The sequence below is a fragment of the Pyxicephalus adspersus genome, chromosome 11, assembly GCF_032062135.1.
Source record: "Pyxicephalus adspersus chromosome 11, UCB_Pads_2.0, whole genome shotgun sequence".
NCBI lineage: Eukaryota > Metazoa > Chordata > Amphibia > Anura > Pyxicephalidae > Pyxicephalus > Pyxicephalus adspersus.
In genome coordinates, this window is record NC_092868.1 from 15,712,857 (window position 1) to 15,738,400 (window position 25,544).

Here is a 25,544-nt window from a genome sequence, read left to right on the forward strand (position 1 = left end):
AAAGCAGAAATATCTGATTGTTTTACATTTATTGATAACATTTTTACTTTTATTTATTTTAAGTCAACAGCAACGTTCAGCTTGGTGGAGTCAGTGGTGTCAACATGAGTGCATCTCTAAATGGAAAAGAAGGCAACAGAGGTAAGTTAAAGCTTTTTTAAATAATCTTTACCATACAAAATTTAGGAAAAAATCTGCAGTACAAACAGAAATGAAGAAAAAGTTTCTTTAGAAGAGGAAAACCTGTTAGATTTTTGTTTCTGAAAGGTGAAAAAGTGGAGTGCTGCATCATTTTGTTTACATGATTCTCTCAACTTGAACTTTAGTCCAGTATAGCATGCAACATCAGGGCAGCTTACAAGAAAGTATTGGGAGTGGGTGAGCACTAGAGATTGGAAATTGTTTCTGGGTTCAGTTAACATTCCAAGCAGTTGGGTGGCAAGGTTGTCAGGAGGAAGAGGAGAATCATGTAATAAACCACCCTTGATCACCACCTGCCACTGGGAATGCTGTACAATATATTAGAAAGGTATATAGAGTTTAGTTTTGAGTAGGTGCATAAGAATGTTCATCTATATCACCTAATCACCTCAATCATTCATCCGAAGGCATGATGGTTTATACACAGTTTGTCATTTATTCCGCTATAAAATTATTCTCACGTGTATTGTTTAGTAAAGAATCCTAAAATGTTAAAACATTAATACATTGTTGGCTTTAATAAAATCAGAAACCACCACTGTGCCACATAAGAACAAAAATATGATTAACATATCAACTGTTACGAAATATTTGTTTTGCAGGTTACAATCATAATTTATTTAGACCAACATTCACATCCAACTATACCTGCAAAAATCTTACTCTTTATTACCATGTTCTGGCCACATGCTTCACATTGCAAATTTGTTCTTGGGATTTAGATTTTTTTTTACATAACATTTTTGTTATATGGTTAACAAATGTAATTAAAATTATTTAGTTTCCTGATCCAGAAAATTAGGTGATAACAGTTTATCCAGATTTAGTAAATTAGGATTTTGTTTGACAACCTAAACTATGCAACAGAAACAAAGTGGCAACACATATTTAAATGTGTAGGTTTACCATCAAACCTTAAACTTTAGCGTAATTGTGGGATAATATACATTTCAGGCAATAAACAAAGCAAATACTTTGTGTCGGATTATTCTGTTTATAAAAAAATTGACAAACACAGATGGTGACGGGATATTGTATAACTAAACAGTTATATATGATTCTCACCTAAGTATTGATAATGGAAGATAAACAAAAGTGTTTTTGCAACTGCTTAATACAAGCTCAACTCTATCATTTTTTAAAACAGATCTTTTTGGCCTGAAAGGTGGAAATAAACAGCAGGCTGGAACCAACTTACAGATTGGGGGGTTGTTTGGCCCACAAAAGGGGGAAATAGAGTTTGGTAATGGTGGGGAAACAAAAACATCAGAAATCAATGGAAAACATGAAATAAAGGGAGGATTTGAAAAAACATCCGAGGAGAACAAGGAGGATGGAAAATGTGAGTTCCTTGTTTTGGAACATTTTTATGTAAATTCTCTCCTGGTGTGGGTTTTTTTTTTTGGTGTAGCTGGAACTTTTGGTTTACTAACAAAGTCAATGTGATGGAACTTGGGTCATCATTCCTAACTAGAGAATGACAAGAATGTCAGTCATAACTTTTTCTGCTTATATTACCCTGGAAGGTGGTGGGATAGTACTAAGGTTTTGGTTGGTGCTTCTAGCAGGTAACTAACTAGCTTCTATTGGTGTAAAGGTAACAAATATTGTCCGTAGTTTTGAAAACATATATTTACTAGACTTATGGAATCACTTTTTTTTCTAAAACAGATCAAATAGATTTGAAAGGTGGCAAAATGAACCTGGGCAATGCCAATGTACAACTAGGAGGGTTGTTTGGACAGCAAAATGGGAACATAGAGATTGGAAATGGAGGGGAAACAAGGACTCTGCAGATTAATGGAAAGCATGAAATTAAGGGAGTAAATGGGAATTCATCTAAAGAGGAAAAGGAGGATGCAAAATGTGAGTTTAAAAGGATCAGTGTTCTAGTTTAAGGTGGTGGAATGTTAGTGTGGCAAAGGAAAAATCAAGCTCCTTACAAGTCATTATAACAAATTACTTAGCCTTGTATCTGTTCGGTGTTTCAAATGTTATTTGGGTATTCTGGAATTATCTGTTCCTTTCTTAAACAGATCAAATTGATTTGAACAGTGGCAAAATACAAATAGGTGATGCCAAACTACAGTTGGGGGGTCTGTTTGGTCAAAATGGGAAAACAGAGATCAAAACCAGTGGGGACCCAAGTACTTTAAAAATAAATGGAAATTATGAAATTAAGGGTGGATTTGGAAAGTCATCTGCAGAAGAGAATGATGAAAGCAAAAGTAAGTTCTATAATTTGGGTAGGGTAAGCTCCCACCCTATAACCATTATTATATGTAATACTTTAAATGGTGCTGGGTTTTTAGTTTTCTAATAATAGTAACATTGCTGCAGCTATATTTAAATTATAATCTTTTCTCAAAACAGAGCTGATTGATTTACAAGGCAGCAAAATACAACTGGGTGATGCCAATGTAAAGCTTGGAGACTTGCTTGGTCACCTAAATGGAAAATCACAATTAAGTAGTAGTGGTCTGACAAAGACATTTGAAATAAGTGGAAATCATCAAATTAAGGGTGGTCTTGGAATATCAACCAGTGGAGATGAGGAAGGTGGAAAGTGTAAGTAATATTGTAGGTAATATGTAAGGGTCAGGGAACATAAATTAGAGTTGGGTGAAGGAAAAATTGCGGGTGTTGAAGCATTCAAATAATGACGGAATTAACAATTACTTTTCTTGTTATTCAACTAATGTAATTTTAATTTGTACAATGAAAATACTAATTTCTGAAAGTAAACACTGAATTTACAGTTTAATGTATTTTACCAATTAAATATCAGGATTTTTAACAAGTTGAAATGAAAGAACTTTCCCTTGGCATGGGTGAAAGTTGGATAGAGGGGGCCTTTCCCTTTTTAATATGGGGGATGGAAAAAAGTAGGGTCCAATTATATTATCAAGGATAAACTTTCGATATTGTCGAATATATATTGTAGAAAAAAAGGCTAATTTACAGTTATTTACAATCATTTTCCAATTGTAGTGCCCAGTCCAGAGTGACAACACACTCCTTCTGGATAGAATAGAATATAGAGGTTTGGCCTGCTCAGCATTTGCCAGGAATCTTTCCAGAAAGACAATGACATTAAACCCAACAATATGGTAGCCAAAATATTGTTGTAACTGTTAATACTTAATACTTTTTACTTTATGGGAAGAAATGTTTCTTTATTCAGGGATACCTGTTTAAGCTCAGATTACATAATGATTTTTTCCTTCCCTAAAACAGATAATTTAAATGTAAAAGGTAGCAATTTACAATTGGGTGATGTCACATTGGGGAATTTGGTTGGAGAACTAAGTGGGAAAACAGAATTAAGTACTGAGGATTTGAAAAAGTTATTCCAAATCAGTGGAACCCAGTTTGACGGTGAATTTGAGAAAACATTTAACTTACCTAAGGAAGGAGGAAAATGTAAGTTGCTGGCATTACTACATTCTGTAATTAAAATACTATTATTAGTAATAATTTCAGTGCCAAAATAGTGTATCAAATTCATTGGAATGATGACAAAATGTACTTAGCGCAGGAATTCCAAGAACTTTGGTTTGATTTTTTTCTGTAGGGAATAATAAAGAGAAAATTGAATTGAAAGTTCTAATTTCAAAATGAACTAAAATACATTGATGTCCATTTTAATTTAGTAATTTCATGTATTTATACCCTATTTTCTATCATTTTATAACAGGGTATACTAAAAACCTAACCCATTAAACTGGGTTTGCAAAGCATTATTGGTTTTCCAAAGAGTGTCCACAATGGAATATTTTTCCTTTTAGACTCTTTGTCCCTGATAGAAATTTGTATAAAGCCATTTTAGGGAGGAGTCAGTCCTCTAAATCCCTACTAAACTGTTAAGGAAACTGTTGTTTATCTACACAAAAGATAAGGAGATTCTGAAATCAAAACATTTAGTTTGGCCTTCGTTATATAAAATATATCAAGAAAATAAACAGAACCCACTGTACATTCTCTTTACTTTACAAGCATTAGCATTCAGAAATTGGACTCAAAAGAGTTTACATTCTGGGTTGTGGCCATTCAGAAGCCTTCTAATTTTGGAAATGATAAACTCTTCACTTGATTACAATGCATAGTAGTTGTAATCACATAAACATATAATGTTTATGTTATTTACTTTGATATTAAGGGGACTTTTGAGAAATTATCCAATGAAGACAAATAAGGTACAAAATGTTAGTAATCACTGTTGTTGTAATTTAGTAACTTTTTAGGTTCTGGATAAGTGGCATGTTATTTTGTGTCTAAAATACACAATAGCTAGTAACCTGGCAATTTAATGAACATTGCTTTAAATTACCTGAATGTTTTATCATTATTTATACAGATCGCATTGATTGGAATGGTGGCAAAATACAACTGGGTGAAATCACTATCAGTTTGGAGGATTTTCTTGCATATTTAAGTGGGAAATTAAGTATTGGTGGTCTGCGAAAAACATTTAAACTGAATGGAAACCAGGAAATTCAGGGTGGTTTTGGAATAGCTTCTAAGGGCAATGCAGAAGGAGGAAAATGTAAGTTTAGGAACATTACAGGTTAGGTTAAATATATGTCTAATAAAAAGATCACAAATTTTACTGTGGCCTGCTCTGAATATCTAGCAGGTGGTTCCTTAAATCTTCATTCTTTTCAGAGGATTAAAGCCGTGCTACTATCTGACAATTACATAAAGTTCTGCGTAACATATCAGCGCTATATAAATACTGGATAATATTAAAAAAAACAAAGGTAAGCTGCTATCTTTAAAGTTTGCAGGATAGCTTTGGTTCCAAACGAAAGCTTTGGTTCTTCCTGTTGACCTTAAAGTCACCATTAACATATACATTGAATTTCTATAGAGAATTTATGAAGAGAGTGATGAGTTAGGTCATCATTACCCAAAAGAAGAGTCATTCTTACACTAATAACAATGGTAATAATGAGATGAATATCAAATGGCATCAAGCACAACGTAAAATGTAAAATGGATGCACACATATTACTGTATGGTTGGGTTGATGGTGGAGAAACAAAAACATTTGAAGTCATCAGAAAACAGAAACTTAATAATGAATTTGTAAAATAATCTAAAGGGGACGAGGGAGATGGAAACCACACACTGTAGCTTTTTTTAAAATAATATTTAAATAGTTCCTTTATTATAGCCAATAAAAAGAAACTGAGATATTTTATTGCTATACTTTAATGTCAAATTGTATAATATCTCTAAATGAAAAATGTTGTTTTGCAAAAAACATCGGTTAAAAAAAATTGAATCATTTTTTAATTTCCTAACACAGATCAAATTGACCTCAAAAGTGGCAAATTACAAGTAGGTGATGCCAACCTACAGTTGGGGGGTTTATTTGGTAATCAAAATGGCAAAATAAATTTCGGTAATGGTGGGGAGACAAGGACATTTGAAATCAAAGGACAACAAGAAATTAAAGGAGGATTTGGGAAATCATCTGAGGAAAATAAGGAAGGAGGAAAGTGTAAGTTAATGGAATAATTTTTACTAATTTATAGTGTTAGTTCTTTTAATTGAAGGTAAAACAAATGAGGTGGTGGTCATTAATGTTTTTATTTGGAGAGAAGGTAAAATATATCTTAGCCCAAGTATCCATTCTACAGTACAAGAACCAAATAATTTAGGTATTCTTTTCCTGCTGCTAAGATAGAAATGGGTCATTTTGGGTGCCCAAAGATTGCGTATTCCTGTTTCTGTGGGCATGGGTAAGCCTAAGTGTATTTCACTTGCAGGATATTTAGAACATACTACAGGTGTATTCCATGTCAGGCAAGGATCTGACAAATACATTTAAAAGAAGTGGAAATCAACAAATTAAGGGTGGTCGTGGAATATCATCCAGTGGAGATGAGGAAGGTGGAAAGTGTAAGTAATGTTGTAGGTTAATATGTAAGGGTCAGGGAACATAAATTAGAGTCGGGTGAAGGATAAGTACAGGTGCTGAAGTATTAAAATAAAGACTGAATTAACAATTGCATTTCTTGTTATTCAACTAATGTCTTTTTAATTTGTACAGTGTTTGTAATTTGTAAACACTGAATTCACAGTTTAATGTATTTTACCATCTAAATATCAGGATTTTTAACAAGTTGAAATGAAAGAACTTTCCTTTGTTATGAGTGAAAGTTGGATAGAGGGGGCCTTTCCCTTTTTTACATGGGAGATGGAAAAAAGTAGGGTCCACTTATATTATCAAATATATATTGTTGAAAAAAGGCTAATTTACAGTTATCTACAACCATCTTCCACTTGTAGTGCCCAGTTCAGAATGACAACACACCCCTTCTGGATAGAACCTAGGGAATACAGAGGTTTGGCCTGCTCGGCATTTGCCACAAATCTTTCCAGAAAGACAATGACATTAAACCAAACAATTTGGTAGCCAATTATTGTTGTAACTGTTAATACTTTATTACTTATTACTTTTTGAGAAGAAATGTTTTTTTGTTCTGGGATACCTGTTTAAGCTCAGATTACATAATGATTTTTTCCCTCCCTAAAACAGATAATTTAAATGTAAAAGGTAGCAATTTACAATTGGGTGATGTCACACTGGGGAATTTGGTTGGAGAACTAAGTGGGAAAACAGAATTAAGTACTGAGGATTTGAAAAAGTTATTCCAAATCAGTGGAACCCAGTTTGACGGTGAATTTGAGAAAACATTTAATTTGCCTAAGGAAGGAGGAAAATGTAAGTTGCTGGCATTACTACATTTTTCAATTAAAATACTAATATTAGTAATAATTTCAGTGTGCCAAAATAGTGTATAGATCATATTTATTGGAATGATGCCAAAATTTACTTAGCGCAGATCAGGAATTCCAAGAACTTTGGTTTGATTTTTTTCTGTAGGGAATAATTAAGAGAAAATTATAATAATTGAAAGTTCTAATTTCAAAATGAACTAAAATACATTGATGTCCATTTTAATTTAGTAATTTCATGTATTTATCTCCTATTTTCTATCAGTTTATAACAGGGTATACTAAAAACCTAACCCATTGAACTGGGTTCGCAAAGCATTATTGGTTTTCCAAAGAGTGTCTAAAATGGAATATTTTTCCTTTTAGACTCTTTGTCCCTGATAGAAATTTGTATAAAGCCATTTTAAGGGAGCAGTCAGTGCTCTAAATCCCTACTCAACTATTAAGGAAACTGTTGTTTATCTACACTAAGAGTTTACATTCTGCCTTGGTGGCCAATCAGAAGTAAGGCTTCTTTACTTGATTACAATGCATAGTAGCTGTAATCACATAAACATATAATTTTTATGTTATTTACTTTGATATTAAGGGGACTTTTGAAAAATTATCCATTGAAGACAAATAAGGTACAAAATGTTATTTATCACTGTTGTTGTAATTCAGTAACTTTTTAGGTTCTGGATAAGTGGCATGTTATTTTGAGACTAAAATACACAATAGCTAGTAACCTGGCCATTTAATGAACATTGTTTTAAATTACCTGAATGTTTTATCATTGTTTATACAGATCGCATTGATTGGAATGGTGGCAAAATTCAACTGGGTGATAACACTATCAGTTTGGAGGATTTTCTTGGATATTTAAGTGGGAAATTAAGTATTGGTGGTCTGCGAAAGACATTTAAACTGAATGGAAACCAGGACATTCAGGGTGGTTTTGGAATAGCTTCTAAGGGCAATGCAGAAGGAGGAAAATGTAAGTTTAGGAACATTAGAGGTTAGGTTAAATATATGTCCAATAAAAAGATCACAATTTCTACTGTGGCCTGCTCTAAATACCTAGCAGGTGGTTCTTAGTTTTTTTCAGGGGCTTAAAGCCCTGCTACTATCTGACAATGATAAAACTATGGACTTAGTAAAGTTAATATGATGAATATCAAATGGCATCAAGCACAAAGTTTAAAAAAAAAAAAAAAAAAAGGTGCACACATATTGCTTTCCAAAAGTCTGTGAAGGGGAACAGCTGTCAGTGAAAATGAATACAGGCTGCGCATGCATGCTTCAATACTGGACAGTGGTTGAGCGGCCTAGGAGCTTGGAGTGTCATCACGTGCAGCTTGAGCTGCCTGACCTATGACAACATTTAAGGAGGGCTAGTTGTTCAAATGTGCCTGACAATCTCCCGCCGACACAGCGATTCAGAGCATTCTGCTCACGGTGCAGGGATAAATGCTGGCTGGGCTGCGGAAAAAGTAAAGGAAAAGTACAACTCTAAAGCCCTCATAAAAGCTTTCCTCACTCTCTTTCCTCAGATACCTCTGTATGGAGTGCTCTCTGGGGAAAGAGATTGGCACAATATTTGGGGGGGGGGGGGGGGGAAACGGACAGTGTCTGGATTTTGGAGGATTAACAAGATGTGGGTTCCATTTTTCTTACAAAAAAAGCACCGTGTACATCGAAAATACCCAATCACTCCTGAAAGTAAAATCTGAAGTAGTGTAGCAACTAAATATCAGTACACTAGAGTCATATCAGCAGACGAGACAACCTTGTTGTGAGGGGCTTATTTGGGCTAACTCTAAATTCATCAGCAATCTTTCAAAAAATATGGCAACATCACTTCCAACATTGTGGAATGAGGATGCAGTTTCCTAAATATGCTTACTAATTTTTATTTTATGGGAAGGAAATGCTATTTTTAACTCTAGGATGCTTGTTTGAGATTGGATTACATAATGATGTTTTTCCTCCTAATATTTACACTGAGTGGAAACCAAAACATTCAGGGTGGTTTTGGAATAGCTTCTAAGGGCAATGCAGAAGGAGGAAAATGTAAGTTTGGGAACATTACAGGTTAGGTTAAATAAATTGTTTAATAAAAAGATCACAACTTCTACTGTGGCCTACTCTAAATATCTAGCAGGTGGTTCCTTAAATCATCGTTCTTTTCAGGGGCTTAAAGGCCTGCTACTATCTGACAATGATATAACTATGGACTATCAAGTTTACTGGATAGCTTTGGTTCCAAACGAGAGCTTTGGTTCTTCCTGTTGACCTCAATGTCACCATGAACATATGCATTGAATATGCATAGAATTTATATGGGGAATTTATGAAGAGAGTGATGAGGTCATCTTTACCTAAAAGAAGAGTGACTCTTACATTAATATCAATTGTAATAATGAGATGAATATCAAATGACATCAAGCACAACGTTTAGAATATAAAAATGGATGCACACATATTACTATAGGGTTGGGTTGATGGTGGAGGTACAAAAATATTTGAAGTCATCAGAAAACAGAAACCTAATACTGAATTTGTAAAAAAATCTAAAGGGGACAGGGGAGATGGAAACCACACACTGTAGTTTTTTTTAAATATTATTTAAATAGTTGCTTTGTTATAGTTAAAAAAGAGAAACTGAGATATTTTTATTACTATACTCTAATGTCAAATTGGATATTATCTCTAAATGAAAATTATGTTTTGCAAAAAACGTTGGATAAAAAACAATTGAATAATTTTTTAATTTCCTAACACAGATCAAATTGACCTGAAAAGTGGGAAATTTCAAGTAGGTGATGCCAACCTACAGTTGGGGGGTTTATTTGGTAATCAAAATGGCAAAATAAATTTCGGTAATGGTGGGGAGACAAGGACATTTGAAATCAAAGGACAACAAGAAATTAAAGGAGGATATGGGAAATCATCTGAGGAAAATAAGGAAGGAGGAAAGTGTAAGTTAACAGAATATTTTTTACTAAATTATAGTGTTTTTATTTGGAGACAAGGTAAAATATATCTTAGCCCAAGTATCCATTCTACAGTACAAGAACCAAATAATTTAGATATTCTTTTCCTGCTGCTAAGATAGAAATGGGTCATTTTGGGTGCCCAAGGATTGCGTATTCCTGTTGCTTTGGGCATGGGTAAGCCTAGGTGTATTTCACTTGCAGGATATTTAAAACATACTATAAATGTGTTCCATGTCAAGCAAGGATCTGACAAATACATTTGAAATAAATGGAAATCAACAAATTAAGGGTGGTCTTGGAATATCACCCAATGGAGATGAGGAAGGTGCAAAGTGTAAGTAATGTTGTAAGTTAATATGTAAGGGTAAGGGAACATAAATTAGAGTTGGGTGAAGGATAAAGTACAGGTGTTGAAGTATTAAAATAAAGACTGATTGAACAATTGTATTTCTTGTTATTCAACTAATGTCATTTTAATTTGTACAATGAAAATACTCATTTCTGAAAGTAAACACTGAATTTACAGTTTAATGTATTTTACCAACTAAATATCAGGATTTTGAACAGGTTGAAATGAAAGAACTTTCCCTTGGCATGGGTGAAAGTTGGATAGAGGGGGCCTTTCCCTTTTTTACATGGGAGATGGAAAAAAGTAGATCCACCTATATTATCAAGGATAAACTGTCGATATTGTCGAATATATATTGTTGAACAAAAAGGCTAATTTACAGTTATTTACAACCATCTTCCACTTGTTGTGCCCAGTCCAGAGTGATAACACACTCCTACTGGATAGAACCTAGGGAATACGGAGGTTTGGCCTGCTCGGCATTTGCCGGGAATCTTTCCAGAAAGACAATGACATTAAACACAACAATATAGTAGCTAATTATTGTTGTAACTGTTAATACTTTTTATTTTATGAGAAGAAATGTTTTTTTTATTCTGGGATACCTGTTTAAACTCAGATTACATAATGATTTTTTCCCTTTCTAAAACAGATAATATAAATTTAAAAGGTAGCAACTTACATTTGGGTGATGTCACACTGGGGAATTTGGTTGAACAACTAAGTGGGAAAACAGAATTAAGTACTGATGATTTGAAAAAGTTATTCCAAATCAGTGGAACCCAGTTTGACAGTGAATTTGAGAAAACATTTAATTTGCCTAAGGAAGGAGGAAAATGTAAGTTAATTACAATTAAAATACTGTTATTAGTAATAATTTCAGTGTGCCCAAATAGTGTATAGATCACATTTATTGGAATCATGACAAAATGTACAGGAATTTTAAGAACTTTGGTTTGATTTTTTTCTGTAGGGAATAATAAAGAGAAAATTATAATAATTGAAAGTTCTAAATTCAAAATGAACTAAAATACATTGATGTCCATTTTAATTTAGTAGTTTTATGTATTTATCCCCTATTTTTCATCAGTTTATAACAGGGTATACTAAAAACCTAACCCATTGAACTGGGTTTCCAAAGTATTATTGGTTTTCCAAAGAGTGTCTACAATGAAATTTTTTTTCCTTTTAGACTCTTTGTCCCTGATAGAAATTTGTATAGAGCTATTTTAAGGGAGAAGTTAAGCTGCGTACACACGCTATTTTAAGGGAGAAGTTAAGCTGCGTACACACGTCAGATTTTTATCCCCCGATATCTGGCCGATTATCGGGCGATAAAAATCTTACGTGTGTACGTAGCTTATGTCCTCTAAATCTCTACTGAACTGTTAAGAAAAATGTTGTTTATCTACACTAAAGATAAGGAGATTCTGAAGTCAAAACATTTAGTTTGGCCTTCGTTATATAAAATCTATAAAGAAAATAAACGGAAACCCACTGTACATTCTCTTTACTTTACAAGAATTAGCATTTAGAAATTGGACTCAAAAGAGTTTACATTCTGCCTTGGTGGCCAATCCGAAGTAAGGCTTCTTTACTTGATTACAATGCATAGTAGTTGTAATCACATAAACATATAATTTTTATGTTACTTACTTTGATATTAAGGGGACTTTTGAAAAATTATCCATTGAAGACAAATAAGGTACAAAATGTTATTTATCACTGTTGTTGTAATTCAGTAACTTTTTAGGTTCTGGATAAGTGGCATGCTATTTTGAGACTAAAATACACAATAGCTAGTAACCTGGCCATTTAATGAACATTGTTTTAAATTACCTGAATGTTTTATCATTGTTTATACAGATCGCATTGATTGGAATGGTGGCAAAATTCAACTGGGTGATAACACTATCAGTTTGGAGGATTTTCTTGCATATTTAAGTGGGAAATTAAGTATTGGTGGCCTGCGAAAGACATTTAAACTGAATGGAAACCAGGACATTCAGGGTGGTTTTGGAAAAGCTTCTAAGGGCAATGCAGAAGGAGGAAAATGTAAGTTTAGGAACATTACAGGTTAGGTTAAATATATATCAAATAAAAAGATCACAATCACAGACTCAGTAATAAACATAAAGACTGAATGAACACATCCTGGCATTCAATTAAAAGACATTTTCCAATATAAATTCAGGGCTTTTTTTTCTCATTGAACACCCTCAAATGGAATTCCGGCACCTTTTTTGAAAGATTTTCCAAGTCCCTAAAAGTCTGTGAAGGGGAACAGCTGTCAGAAAATAAATACAGGCTTCACATGCATGCTTCAATACTGGACAGTGGTTGACCGGCCTAGGAGCTTGGAAAGTGTCATCAAGTGCAGCGTGAGCTGCCTGACCTGTGACATATTTAAGGAGGGCTAGTTGTTCAAATGAGCCTTACAATCTCCCGCCGACACAGCGATTCAGAGCATTTTGCTAACAGTGCAGTGATAAATGCTGGCTGGGCTGTGGAAAAAAGTAAAGGAGAAGGACAACTCTAAAGCCCTCATGAAAAGCTTTCCTCACTCTCTTTCCTCAGATACCTCTGCATGGAGTGTTCTCTGGGGAAATATTTAGGGGGGGGGGGGGGGGCATACAGTGTCTGGACTCTGGAGGATTAACAAAATGTGGGTTGCATTTTTATTACAAAAAAAACACTGTACATCGAAAATACTGAATTACTCCTGAAAGGAAAAACTGAAGTAGAGTAGCAACTAAATATCAGTACACTAAAGTCATATCAGCAGACTAGAGAACCTTATTGTGAGGGGTTATTCCAAATCAGTGGAGCCCAGTTTGATGGTGAATTTGAGAAAACATTTAATTTGGATAAGGAAGGAGGAAAATGTAAGTTGCTGGCATTACTACATTCTGTAATTAAAATACTATTATTAGTAATCATTTCAGTATGCCCAAATAGTGTATAGATTGTTTTTTTGAAATGATGATAAAATGAATTTAGTACAGATCAGAAATTCCAGGAAAGTCTTGGAATTTTATCCATAGGCAAAAATAAAGAGAAAAGTTATAAGTAAGTTGTAATTTAAAATGAAAATAAAATGCATTGTTGTCAATTATAGTTAGTTATTTTATGTATTTATCTGCTATTTTATATCAGTTTATTACAGTGTATACCAAAAATCTTGTTTTACAAAAATTGCACCCACTAAATTGGGTTCTCAAAGCATTATTTGTGTTCCAAAGAGTGTTTACAATAGAGCCTTTTTACTTCCAGACTTTGTCCCTGAGAGAAATTTGTATTAAGCCATTTTAAGGGAGAAATGACTCCTCTATATCCTTACTGAACTGTAAAGGAAACTACTGGCGTTTATCTACACTAAACGTAAGAAGATTCTGCAAATAAAACATTTAGTTTGGCCTTCGCTATATAAAATGTATCAAGAAATTAAAAACTCTTCACTTTATTACAATGCATAGTGGTTGTAATCACATAAATATATAATTTTTATGTTTTTTACTTTGATATTAAGGGGACTTTTGAGAAATAATTCAATGCAGACAAATAGGTTACAAAATGTTAGTCATCATTGTTGTTGTAATTTAGTTACTTTTAGGTTGTGGATAAGCGAATACAATACACAATAGCTGGTAACCTGGCCATTTAACGAATATTGTTTTAAATTACCTGAATATTTTATTATTATTTATACAGATCGCATTGATTGGAATGGTGGCAAAATACAACTGGGTGATATCACTATCAGTTTGGAGGATTTTCTTGCATATTTAAGTGGGAAATTAAGTATTGGTGGTTTGCGAAAGACATTTACACTGAGTGGAAACCAAGACATTCAGGGTGGTTTTGGAATAGCTTCTAAGGGCAATGCAGAAGGAGGAAAATGTAAGTTTGGGAACATTACAAGTTAGGTTACATATATGTCTAATAAAAAGATCACAATTTCTACTGTTGCCTGCTCTAAATATCTAGCAGGTGGTTCATTAAATCTTAGTTCTTTTTAGGGGCTTAAAGCCGTGCTACTATCTGTGCTACTACAGTGATATAACTATGGACTTAGTAAAGTGCTGGGTAACTTAACAGCACTATATAAATACTGGATAATAATAATAATAACAAAGACAAGCTGCTATCCTTCAAGTTTGCAGGATAGCATATGCCCAACAGAGTGCTTTGGTTCTTCCTGTTGACCTCAAAGTCACCATGAACCTATACATATAATTTATATAGGGAATTTATGAAGAAAGTGAGGAGTTAGGTCATCACTAGCAAAAAGAAAAGTCACTTTAACTAATACCAATGGTAATAATGAGATGAATTTCAAATGGCATTAACACAACGGTGGGAAAATAAAATTGAACATTTGTTCAAAAATAGAACATGTCATCAGAAAACAGAGACCTAATACTGAATTTTCAAAACAATCTAAAGGGGTCAAGGGTGATGAAAACCACACAATGTAGCTACTTTTAAAATAGTATTTAAACTTTGCCTTTTTTAAATCTGATAAAAAGAAAATGAGATTTTTTTTTTTTTGCTATACACTATTGACTAATTGTTTGATATCTCTAAATGAAAAATTCTATGTTTTGCAAAGGACAATGGTTATAAACAATCGAATGATTTTTGAATTTCCTAACACAGATCAAATTGACCTGAAAAGTGGCAAATTACAAGTAGGTGATGCGAACCTACAGTTGGGGGGTTTACTAGGCAATCAAAATGGCAAAATACATTTTGGTAATGGTGGGGAGAAAAGGACATTTGAAATCAAAGGACAACAAGAAATTAAAGGAGGATTTGGGAAATCATCTGAGGAAAATTGGGAAGGAGGAAAGTGTAAGTTAACAGAACATTTTTTCTAAAATATAGTGTCAGTTCTTTTAATTTAAGGTAACTCAAATAAGGTGGTGGTCATTATTGTTGTTCTTTGGGGAGAAGTGTATTCTTTAGTACAAGAACCAAATTTAGTAGATATTTGATAAAAAATTCTGCTGCTAAGATAAAAACAGGTCATTTTGGGTGGACAATAATTGGGTTAAGTATTATATCACAGGTTCAAAAAGACTGAACGAAATGCCATTTTAACATATACAGTAAAAATAACCAATTACTTTTGTAAGTAAAAACTGAAGTGACTGTTGTATGTAGTTTACCAACTCAATATCAGCACATTATAGTTAGAGAATCTTATCGTGAGGGTTTTTTTTGGGCAAATTTAAATTCATCAGCAGTATTTCTAGAAAGATGGTGACATCACATCCAACACAGTGGAATGGGGGTGTACTTTCCTAAGTTTGCTCAACTGTTACTCATTTTTATTTTATGTGAAGAATTTTTTAACTCTGGGATGCTTGTTTGAGATTGGATTACATAATGATGTTTTTCCTCCTAATACAGATAATTTAGATTTAAAAGGTGGCAATTTACAAGTGGGGGATGTCACAATGGGGAATTTGCTTGGACAACTAAGTGGTAAAACAGAATTAAGTACTGATGATTTAAAAAAGTTATTTCAAATCAGTGGAACCCAGTTTGATGGTGAATTTGAGAAAACGTTTAATTTGGATAAGAAAGGAGGAAAATGTAAGTTGCTGGCATTACTACATTCTTTAATTAAAATATTATAATTCGTAATAATTTCAGTGTGCCAAAAAGTGTATAGATCATACTTATTTGAATTATGACAAAAAAATTTAGTGCAGATGAGGAATTCCAAGACAATCTTGGAGTTTTATCCGGCAATAATAAGGAAAAATTAAAGTTATTGAAAGTTGTCATTTGAAAAGAAACAAAAAGTTTCTTTTATTTAGAAAAGTTTTTTATTTAGTTATTTTATGTATTTATCCCCTATTTTCTATCAGTTTATTACTGTGTATACCAAAAATCTTTGTTTTACAAAAATTGAACCCACTGAACATGGTTTATAAAGTATTATTGGTTTGCCAAAGAGTGTCTACAATGGAATCTTTTCCCTTCCAGACTCTTTGTTCCTGGTAGAAAATTGTATGGGGCTATTTTAAGGGAGGAGTCACTCCTGTAAATTCCTACTGATATGTAAAGGAAACTGGCGCTTATCCACTACAAATTAAAGAGATTCTGATAAAAAAAATATTAATGTGCAGTATTAAAATTTTACTTTACTAAAAAATAATTTGGCCTTTACTACACTAAATATATTAAGAAACAAAACACAAACCCATTACAGATTCTCTTTACCTTACAAGCATTAATGTTCAGAAATTGGACTCAAAAGAGTTTACATTCTGGCTTAGTGACTAATGAGAATTAAAGCTTCTGATTGTGGAAATGATAAACTCTTCACTTGATTACAATGCATAGTAGTTGTAATCACATATATATGATTTTTATGTTTTATTACTTTGAAATTAGGGGGCTTTTGAGAAATTATCTAATGAAGACAAATAAGGTACAAAAAGTTAGTCATCACTGTTGTGGTGATTTAGGTACTATTAAGGTTGTGGATAGGTGCCATGCTATTTTGGGTGACCAAAATACACAATAGCTAGTATCCTGGCCATTCAATGAACATTGTTTTAAATTACCTGAATGTTTTATTGTTATTTATACAGATCGCATTGATTGGAATGGTGGCAAAATACAACTGGGTGATAACACTATCAGTTTGGAGGATTTTCTTGCATATCTAAGTGGGAAATTAAGTATTGGTGGTTTGAGAAAGACATTTAAACTGAGTGGAAACCAAAACATTCAGGGTGGTTTTGGAATAGCTTCTAAGGGCAATGAAGATGGTGGAAAATGTAAGTTTGGGAGCATTATAGGCTAGGTTTAATATGTAAGTTAGAAAAAAAAGATCAAGATAAGAAAGGATGAATGTGTAAGGTATTAGAGTCTTTAATTTTAAGTTACCTCAAATAAGGTGGTGGCCAATAATGTTGCTATTTGAAAAGAAGTTGAAATAAATCTTAGCCCAATTATCCATTCTACAGTACAAGAACTAAAAAAATTAGATATTCTATCAAAATTCTCTGCTGCTAAAATAAAAATAGGTAATTTTGGGTAGCCTAGAATTGTGGATTTCTATTGCTGTGGGCTACATGTAGCATCTTCCCAAGCAGTAGCGGTTCCTGGCACAGGGAGCAGTAAACGCACCACAACCTCCTTGCCCGAAGTCATAACTTGAAGTTATGTTGTAAGTAAACCAGCAAGCATCAGTGTTCAGAAATTAGCATTAGGCAAAGGGCCATATTACAGGTTTAGTATTAGGATTAAAGAGCAATCAACTTAATGACATCATTAATGTACAGTGAAAATAACTAATCACTTATGAAAGTAAAAACTGAACTGACAGCTGACATCTGGTAATTACCAACTAATTACCTCTTGTTTTTTATAAAGTTGAAATGAAATAGCTATTTCTTGTTATATATTAAACTTTACGGGGGGTAGCTAAAATCTCACTAAAGGTGCTCTAGTAAGAAACTAGAGTATCTTTTTGTGGGATTTGGCCTGCTCTCAAATAATCAGTAATCTTTCCAAAAGGGCAGAGTCATGATAGCTGACAATGTGGAATAGACGTGTAGTTTCCCAAATTTGCTCAGCTGTTACAACTTTTTAATTTATGGGAAGAAAATTCTTTTAATTTCTGGGATGCTTGTTTGAGATTGGAATAAATAATGACATTTTTCCTCTTTAAAACAGATCATTTAAATTTAAAAAGTGGCAATTTACAAGTGGGTGATGTCACTTTGGGGAATTTGCTTGGACAACTAAGGGGTAAAACAGAATTAAGTACTGATGACTTGAAAAGGTTATTCCAAATCAGTGGAGCCCAATTTGATGGTGAATTTGAAAAAACGTTTAATTTGGATAAGGAAGGAGTAAAATGTAAGTTGCTGACAAATACCACATTCTGTAATTAAAAGACTAACATTAGTAATAATTTCCATGTGGGAAAGTGCCAAATTTTTATTATGCAATAAATGAGTGATAAAACACTAACATTGTGTATTGTATATGATAAAGCATTGTTTGGAATGGTGACAAAATGTATTTAGTGCAGATCAAGCATTCCAGGGCACTCTTGGAGTTTTATCTAAAGGCAATAATATAAAGACCATTAAAGTATTTTAAATAATTAATTTGAAAAGAAACTAAAAGGCATTGTTGTCAACTTTATTTAGGTACTTTATTTTTTTATCTGCTATTTCAATATCAGTTTATTAGAGCGTATAGCAAAAATGTTTGTTTTACAAAGATTGAACCCGTTTAACTGGGTTCTCAAAGCATTATTGGTTTTCCAAAGGGTGTCTACAATAGAGTCAGTTTACTTTCAGATACTTTGTCCCTGATGCAAACTTGCATGGAGCCATTTAAAAGGGAGTCACTGCTTTGAATTTCTACTGTAAAGGCAACTGGATTTTATCTACACTATATTTAGGAAGAGCCCTTAAGGAAACTTTTGAGAAATTATCAAATGAAAATAAATAAGGTGTAGTTCAATAATATGTGTAGTTCACGTCTAAATAATAACATTTATAAGGCCTTTGTCAATGGGCTCTTCCTTGCATTGGATGGGTTTATACATTCATTCAAGTCTACGGGAATGCAAAACCCGCATGAAGCAGGTCAAATGCAGTTTAAAATCAGCCTCAAATGCAGGTAAAATGCCCCTGGTAATACATTTTGAACAATCTCAAAAGCAAACCAATGTCAAACTGATGCTGTTTACAAGGATGCATAAAACCTATTTGTATAGACTGTAAACTGCCATTTTTGTTTTCCCTTAAAAAAAATAAATCTGATTTTAAGGAAATAGTTATAAAACCTGTAGGTTTTACTCATTTTAATGCCTCTGTTAAAAAGATATTCTTGAATTTTTCTTTCAATACAACATTTTACCAGACAGGAAATCAGGTACACTCACCGGGTTGAGAGACATGAGTTTTTTAGGGTGTAAACAATAATAATTTAGTAACCATTTTAGTTGTGAATAGGTGCTTTGCTGTCTTGGGTTACCAAAATACACCATATCTAGTAACCTGGTCAATTAATGAACATTGTTTTAAATTACCTGAATGTTTTTAAATTACCTGAATGTCATATCATTTATACAGATCATATTGATTGGAATGGTGGCAATGTACAACTGGGTGATATCACTATCAGTTTGGAGGATTTTCTTGCATATCTAAGTGGGAATTTAAGTATTGGTGGTTTGCGACAGAGATTTAAACTGAGTGGAAACCAAGACACTAAGGGTGGTTTTGGAATAGCTTCTAAGGGCAATGCAGAAGAAGAAAAATGTAAGTTTTGGGACCTTACAGGTTAGATTAAAAATATAAGTCCGAAAAAGGAATCATGAATTCTATTGCGGCCCAATCAATTGTCTAGCAGATGGTTCCAAGTGGATTGGAATGCTATGGGATTTTTCTTGTTGACCTCAGAGTCACCATGAACACATACATGAAATATATGTAAGGCATTTATAAAGAAAGTGATAAGTTAGGTCAGCTAAAGCTACAAAAAAGTCATTTTAACTACTAACAATGGTAACAAAGAGATAATTTCCAAATGAAATTAAGCACAGGGTGAGAAAATAAAATTGGATGTATTCAGATTACAAAAGGGGTGGGTTGATGGTGGAGATACAAGGACATTTGAAATCATGAGAAAACAGGGACCTAATACTGGATTTGTACAACATACATTGTAAATTTGTTAAAATGATATTTAGATATGTCCTTTGTTAATGCTAATAAATAGAAAATTAGATATTTTAATTGTATACATTATTGTGAAATTGAATAATTTCTGTAAAAGACCACTAATCTTCCCTGTGTGCACGTGGGAGCTTAGTAGTGTTGTACCTAAAAGATATTTAGAACTTACTGCAGGTAAGGCCTATGTCAATCAAGGACTGCAACGTTAAGCTATGTACAAACTTCAAATGACTGTCGCATGACAGTTTGTTTTGGGGAAAAAAATTGTAAAGTGGTCCCCTACTGCCTTTTTTTCTGCATTTGTTTGTGTAGTTTGTACAGTTCCAAAAGGAAACTGTAATTTTTTTATTGTGTGACTTTTTTATTATTTCTGTTTGGCCAGCAGGTTTGGCTTTTTTCTAGATTATAGTTATATTTAGTTTTGCAACTGACTATAGGTATCCTATCATATTTTAGATGTAGGTGATAATTTTCTATCCTGTTTGTAACCTAACCAATTCAGGGGTAGGGGCTAGTGGGCTTGTGGCAATTGTAAAAGAAGCCTAAATAATCGAGTCTAATAACAACAAAATGATAGAACTTGCTATATGATCCAGTAGCACCACATAATGCAACCTTAGTCATATCTTATGCCAACCTTTCTCAACTTTTTACCATGGGGGAACCAGGTTTACCAATGAAAATATATCCTCTCAAGTCTTGAAGAGCTTTAAAACATCAGCCTGTTGTAGCTTTTCTGATATTTAAATATTTATTTCAGTTGATAAGTTTATAAATAGGAAACAGGGCATTTGCATTGATATAGATTATTGAGCAAATTAATTTTGTTGCTGAAAAAACTACATAAAAAAACAATTGAATGATTTTTTATTTCCTAACACAGATCATGTTGACCTGAAAAGTGGCAAATCACAAGTAGGTGATGCCAACCTACAGTTGGGGGGTTTATTTGGTAATCAAAATGGCAAAATAAAATTCGGTAATGGTGGGGAGACAAAGGACAAAATGAAATTCAAAGGACAAAGTGAAATTAGGGGAGAATTTGGGAAATCAGCTGAAGAAGACAAGGAAGGAGGAAAGCGTAAGTTAAGAAAACATATTTCACTAAAGTCAAATATTTTAATTAAAACTGAGTCATATAAGGCAGTGTTCAATAATGTTTTCCTTTGAAATGAGGTTAATATAAATTTGTCCTGGGTTTTTATTCTAAAAGAACCAAATCATGTTGAATTGTATCAAAATTCTACTGCTGAGAAAATTAGAGTTAATATTTTGCAAAGCAACCATTTTCTTTTTTAAAATTCTCTGTTTTTATTATCTCTGTCCAACAGTTGGATTACATATGTTTTGTTAGCCTTAGTTTTGCAACTGGCTAAAGGTTTATAATGATATTTTTAGATGTAGCTGGTAATTGGTCTATCCCTATATGTAAGATTACTTACAAAAACGATTTAAGGGGTGGGAGCTACCTGGTGGGTGGGGACAATTTCAGATAGGAGTATATTATAAGGTAAGGATTTATACATAAGAGTGGTCTACTAAAGCCAAAAGCATGTTGTTATATTTTGCATATATATGGTAGGTTGTATCAACTGTGATTGTTCTCAACTGTGATTGTTGTATCACCTGTGATTGTTGTGAAAAATTCCCAATACTTTGGATGCCTTATATGATAAAATATGATTTTTCCTGTTACTCTATTTTAAAATGTGTATGTGGCATTATGATTTTCTGATTAGCAGATAAAAGGATTGTATGGAAATATCCATTTCCAGACCTGTAAAGTCTCCTGCATGATAGAGTATTTTCCTGAGGTTGGGAATATTACCAGTTTAATGGCAAATTATTAAATTGCTATAAAAAAAGCACAGGGAGAGGAGAGTACTGGATGTGGCTTAGTTAGCCAACTTTAAAATAATGATGAATGCTTGGGGGCCAAAATCATCTTCTCAGTTTTCTTCTAAAGAAACACAGTATACCTAAAATGTAGGAGAATCCAATATGAACCTAGGGGGGATTTTTGCTCACCAAAATAAAAAAAAACATACATTTGGTAACAGTGGGGAATCAAGGACTTTTGAATCAATGTGAAGCATGAAATAAAGGTGGATTTGGGAAATCATCCGGGTAGGTTGAGCGAGGTTAAAAGAGTAAGCTATTAATATAACTAACTTGTAATTTTAGCGTTTCTAATTAGAACTAACTTAGAAGGTAATGAAATATAATTCGGAAGTAATAAATTGCACAGCATGGATGTTTTTGAGATAGTATTAAATAACTTCACCCTTTTTTAACACAGAACTTATTGACATAAAAGGTGGCAAAATAAATCTGGGAGATGCCAACCTGAACCTAGGGGGAATTTTTGGTCACCAAAATGGCAAAATAGAATTTGGTAAGGGTGGGGAGACGAAGACTTTTGAAATCAATGGACAGCATGAAATTAAAGGTAGTTTTGGGAAATCATCAGAGGAAAGAGGAAAATGTAAGTTATTAATAAATACAAAACTAATTTATAGTTTTAGTATTTCTAATTAAAAGTCATTTCAAAATGGTGGTGGAATATATTGGAGAAGAATTATATTGTACAGCATGCATGTTTAAAGGATAAATTCAAATTACTTGACCCTTTCTTAACACAGAAGTAAATGACATAAAAGTTGGCAACTGAATGATAAAAAAAACTCTGGGAGATGCCAACCTGAACCTAAACTTAGGGGGGCATTTTGGGCATTAAAATGGCAAAATAGAACAAAAGTAACTTTAGTATTTCTAATTTGAATTAATGTTAAAAATGTAATTAGCTATGAGTAATAGAAAAAAAATAAGTCATTATATTTTCTTTGTTGTAATTATTATTTATGTTGTTTCTTTTAAACATAATTCACCTGGGAGATGCCAGCCAGAAGTGATACAATAAAGTATGGTTATGGTTTACAGACAAGGAATTTCACAAATAATATAAAATATGAAACAAAGGTTTAGTTGATCAACCTAAAAAAAGATAATTTTCTGATCAAACCCTATATTCAGACCTGCAAAGTAATTGATGTTAAAATCAGTCACATAGTGACTAGTATAAATTGCAGCATATATATTGAATCATAATGGTTGTATTGTCATACATGGTTCTTACTATGAAAGTATGAAATGTATTTTAATGTACTTCCTTGTATAATATACATTTTAAACATTTGCATTTATACAATTTATGGATTGAATAGATATACTATTCATAGATATACATAAATTACCATTTAATGGATGCCACTAAATCCCTTTGGGTAACCCATTTTTTTCATTTAATATATTATAATATAATATTTGGGAGAGGGCATTTCCCTACATTATTACTATAGAGCACCCCATGCTTGCTAGTTTTGCTTTATTGTTTATTATTGTTTTAATAGCATATAGTACAAACTCAAGACAAGAACAGTTCCTTTTTTTATTTTTCATACAAATGTTCATAAACAATATCCCATCGTAACCAAAAATGCATTTTTTTTTCAATATAGTTGGAGTTAGAGGCAAGTTTGGTGTGGAGAAAACATCTGGTGAGGACAAGGATGACTCAAGAGAAAACAACTCAAAAGAAAATGGTATTTTGTCTGTTCTTGACTTCACCTTTTCATATGTATAGATTAGCTCTATAGATTAGAGTATAGAACATACTCTTTGCTCTTCAAAATGCTTTCAAATGTTCCTAATCTGATTCTTATTAACCTAATACCAAACTATTATTTTAGTAACCTTGTGATATACAGAACTTATGATAAAATATAATTTTTTTGGAGTTTCTCATAAAAATTGAACATTTCAATAACACAAAAATATGAAATTTTGTTTGCAAGTGTTCACGACTAATATTTTGGAATTTGTAAAAATAACTAAAGTAAAGCAATTAGTAAAACTTTAAAACATCCTTCAAGAAATGTTCATGGACTTGCAACATTGTTCATAGTATTGCAACAATCAATGCATTTTTGTTAATATAGATGGATTTGGAGTCAACTTTGGCTTAAAGAAAAAATCTGGTGAACACAAAAATTATTCAGGAGAGGCCAACTCACTCGCTTTCACATACTATTGATTCTATAACATACTATTGATAACATAATCTCCACAAAAATGTTTTGATATTCCACTTCTTATAAACTTAAAATCAAATGAAAATTAAAAAAAAAAACACACAATAGACAGATCAATTTGTGATTTAGTATATTTTTTCACATCATTACAAATTACTAAAATTCATAATTTCAACAACACAAAAATATTTTTGTTACAGTTGTTCACAGCTAAAGTATTATAAGCTATGAGTAAGGACTCAAAACAAATGCAGCTCCTTCATCTTTCATGAAATGTCCATGGACAATATCCTATTGCATCAAATTAAATGCATTTTTTTTGGTGTTATAGCTGGAGTTAGAGTTAACTTTGGTGTGAAGAAAACATCTGATGAGAACAAGGGAACAAGAGAAGACAATTCAAAAGAACAGGGTATGTTTTTTGTTCTTGACTTCACTTATAATTTCAGATGTATCAGCTCTCTCATTCCCCCAATTCTAAATAAAATAGAACATAATCTTTGTACTTCAGAAGGTTTTAAAATGTCACCGATGATACACTGCTTCTTATAAACTTGAAACCAAATGCACATTTTAGTAACCACACAATAGAGATATCAACTTGTGATGAAATATGTTTTTTTCAAAAACTCACTCACAAAAATTGATGAATTCAACAACATAAAAACATGAAATTACTTTGCACAGCTAAAGTTTTAATAGCAGTTAGAACAATTACAGCTACTTTTTCATGCTTCAAGAAATGTTCATGGATAATATTTTATTGCAACAACCAATGCATTTTTTTATGATAGTTGGATTCAGAGGCAACTTCGGTTTTAAGAAAACATCTGGTGAGAACAAAGATGACTCAAGAGAAGACAACTCAAAAGAAAATGGTATGTTGTTTGGTCTTGACTTCACTTACTCATTCATATGGATCATCTTTCTCATCCTATTAATTCCAAATAAATATTAAACATAATCTCTCCACTTCAAAAGGTTTAAAAATGTTCCTGGTGATACTCTGCTTCTTATAAACGTATATTAGTAGGTAGGATAACCCAAAACAGGAACAAGATGCATTTTTATTAAATCAAAAATGTTCACAGACAATATTCTATTACAATAAAGAATATATTTTTTTAATATAGTTAAATTTGGAGGCAATTTTGGATTTAAGAAAACATCTGGTGAACACAAAAATCCCTCAGAAAAGGACAGTTCAAAAGAACGTGGTATGTTGTGTTTATGAATTTACTTATTCATTTTTATGAAACAGCTTTCTCATTCTACCAAACATTTTGCTACCTAACTACTATTTACTACTCATTAGTTCAAATTATAAAGAGATAGAGCTAACCTGGTAATATAAAACAGTTATTTTCTTCATGTTTATATACTGTGAAGTGTTTTGGTGTTTACTGTGAAGCATGGCTGGTTCCTAGTGATCTCTAGCTATTTTATGTATACATTCTTT

The 25,544-nt window shown here is 32.6% G+C and overlaps 1 protein-coding gene across 1 annotated transcript in view; it reads left to right on the plus strand.

Annotated features, from left to right (window-relative positions):
* LOC140341248 (uncharacterized) overlaps window positions 1-25,544 on the plus strand; it is a 40,468-nt gene that overhangs the window by 13,184 nt on the left and 1,740 nt on the right. Inside the window, exons 7-11 of the mRNA XM_072426814.1 lie at window positions 64-141; window positions 23,513-23,596; window positions 24,417-24,497; window positions 24,880-24,963; window positions 25,219-25,302. Of these exons, the coding sequence (XP_072282915.1) occupies window positions 64-141; window positions 23,513-23,596; window positions 24,417-24,497; window positions 24,880-24,963; window positions 25,219-25,302 (411 nt within the window). The remainder of the gene's footprint in view (window positions 1-63; window positions 142-23,512; window positions 23,597-24,416; window positions 24,498-24,879; window positions 24,964-25,218; window positions 25,303-25,544) is intronic.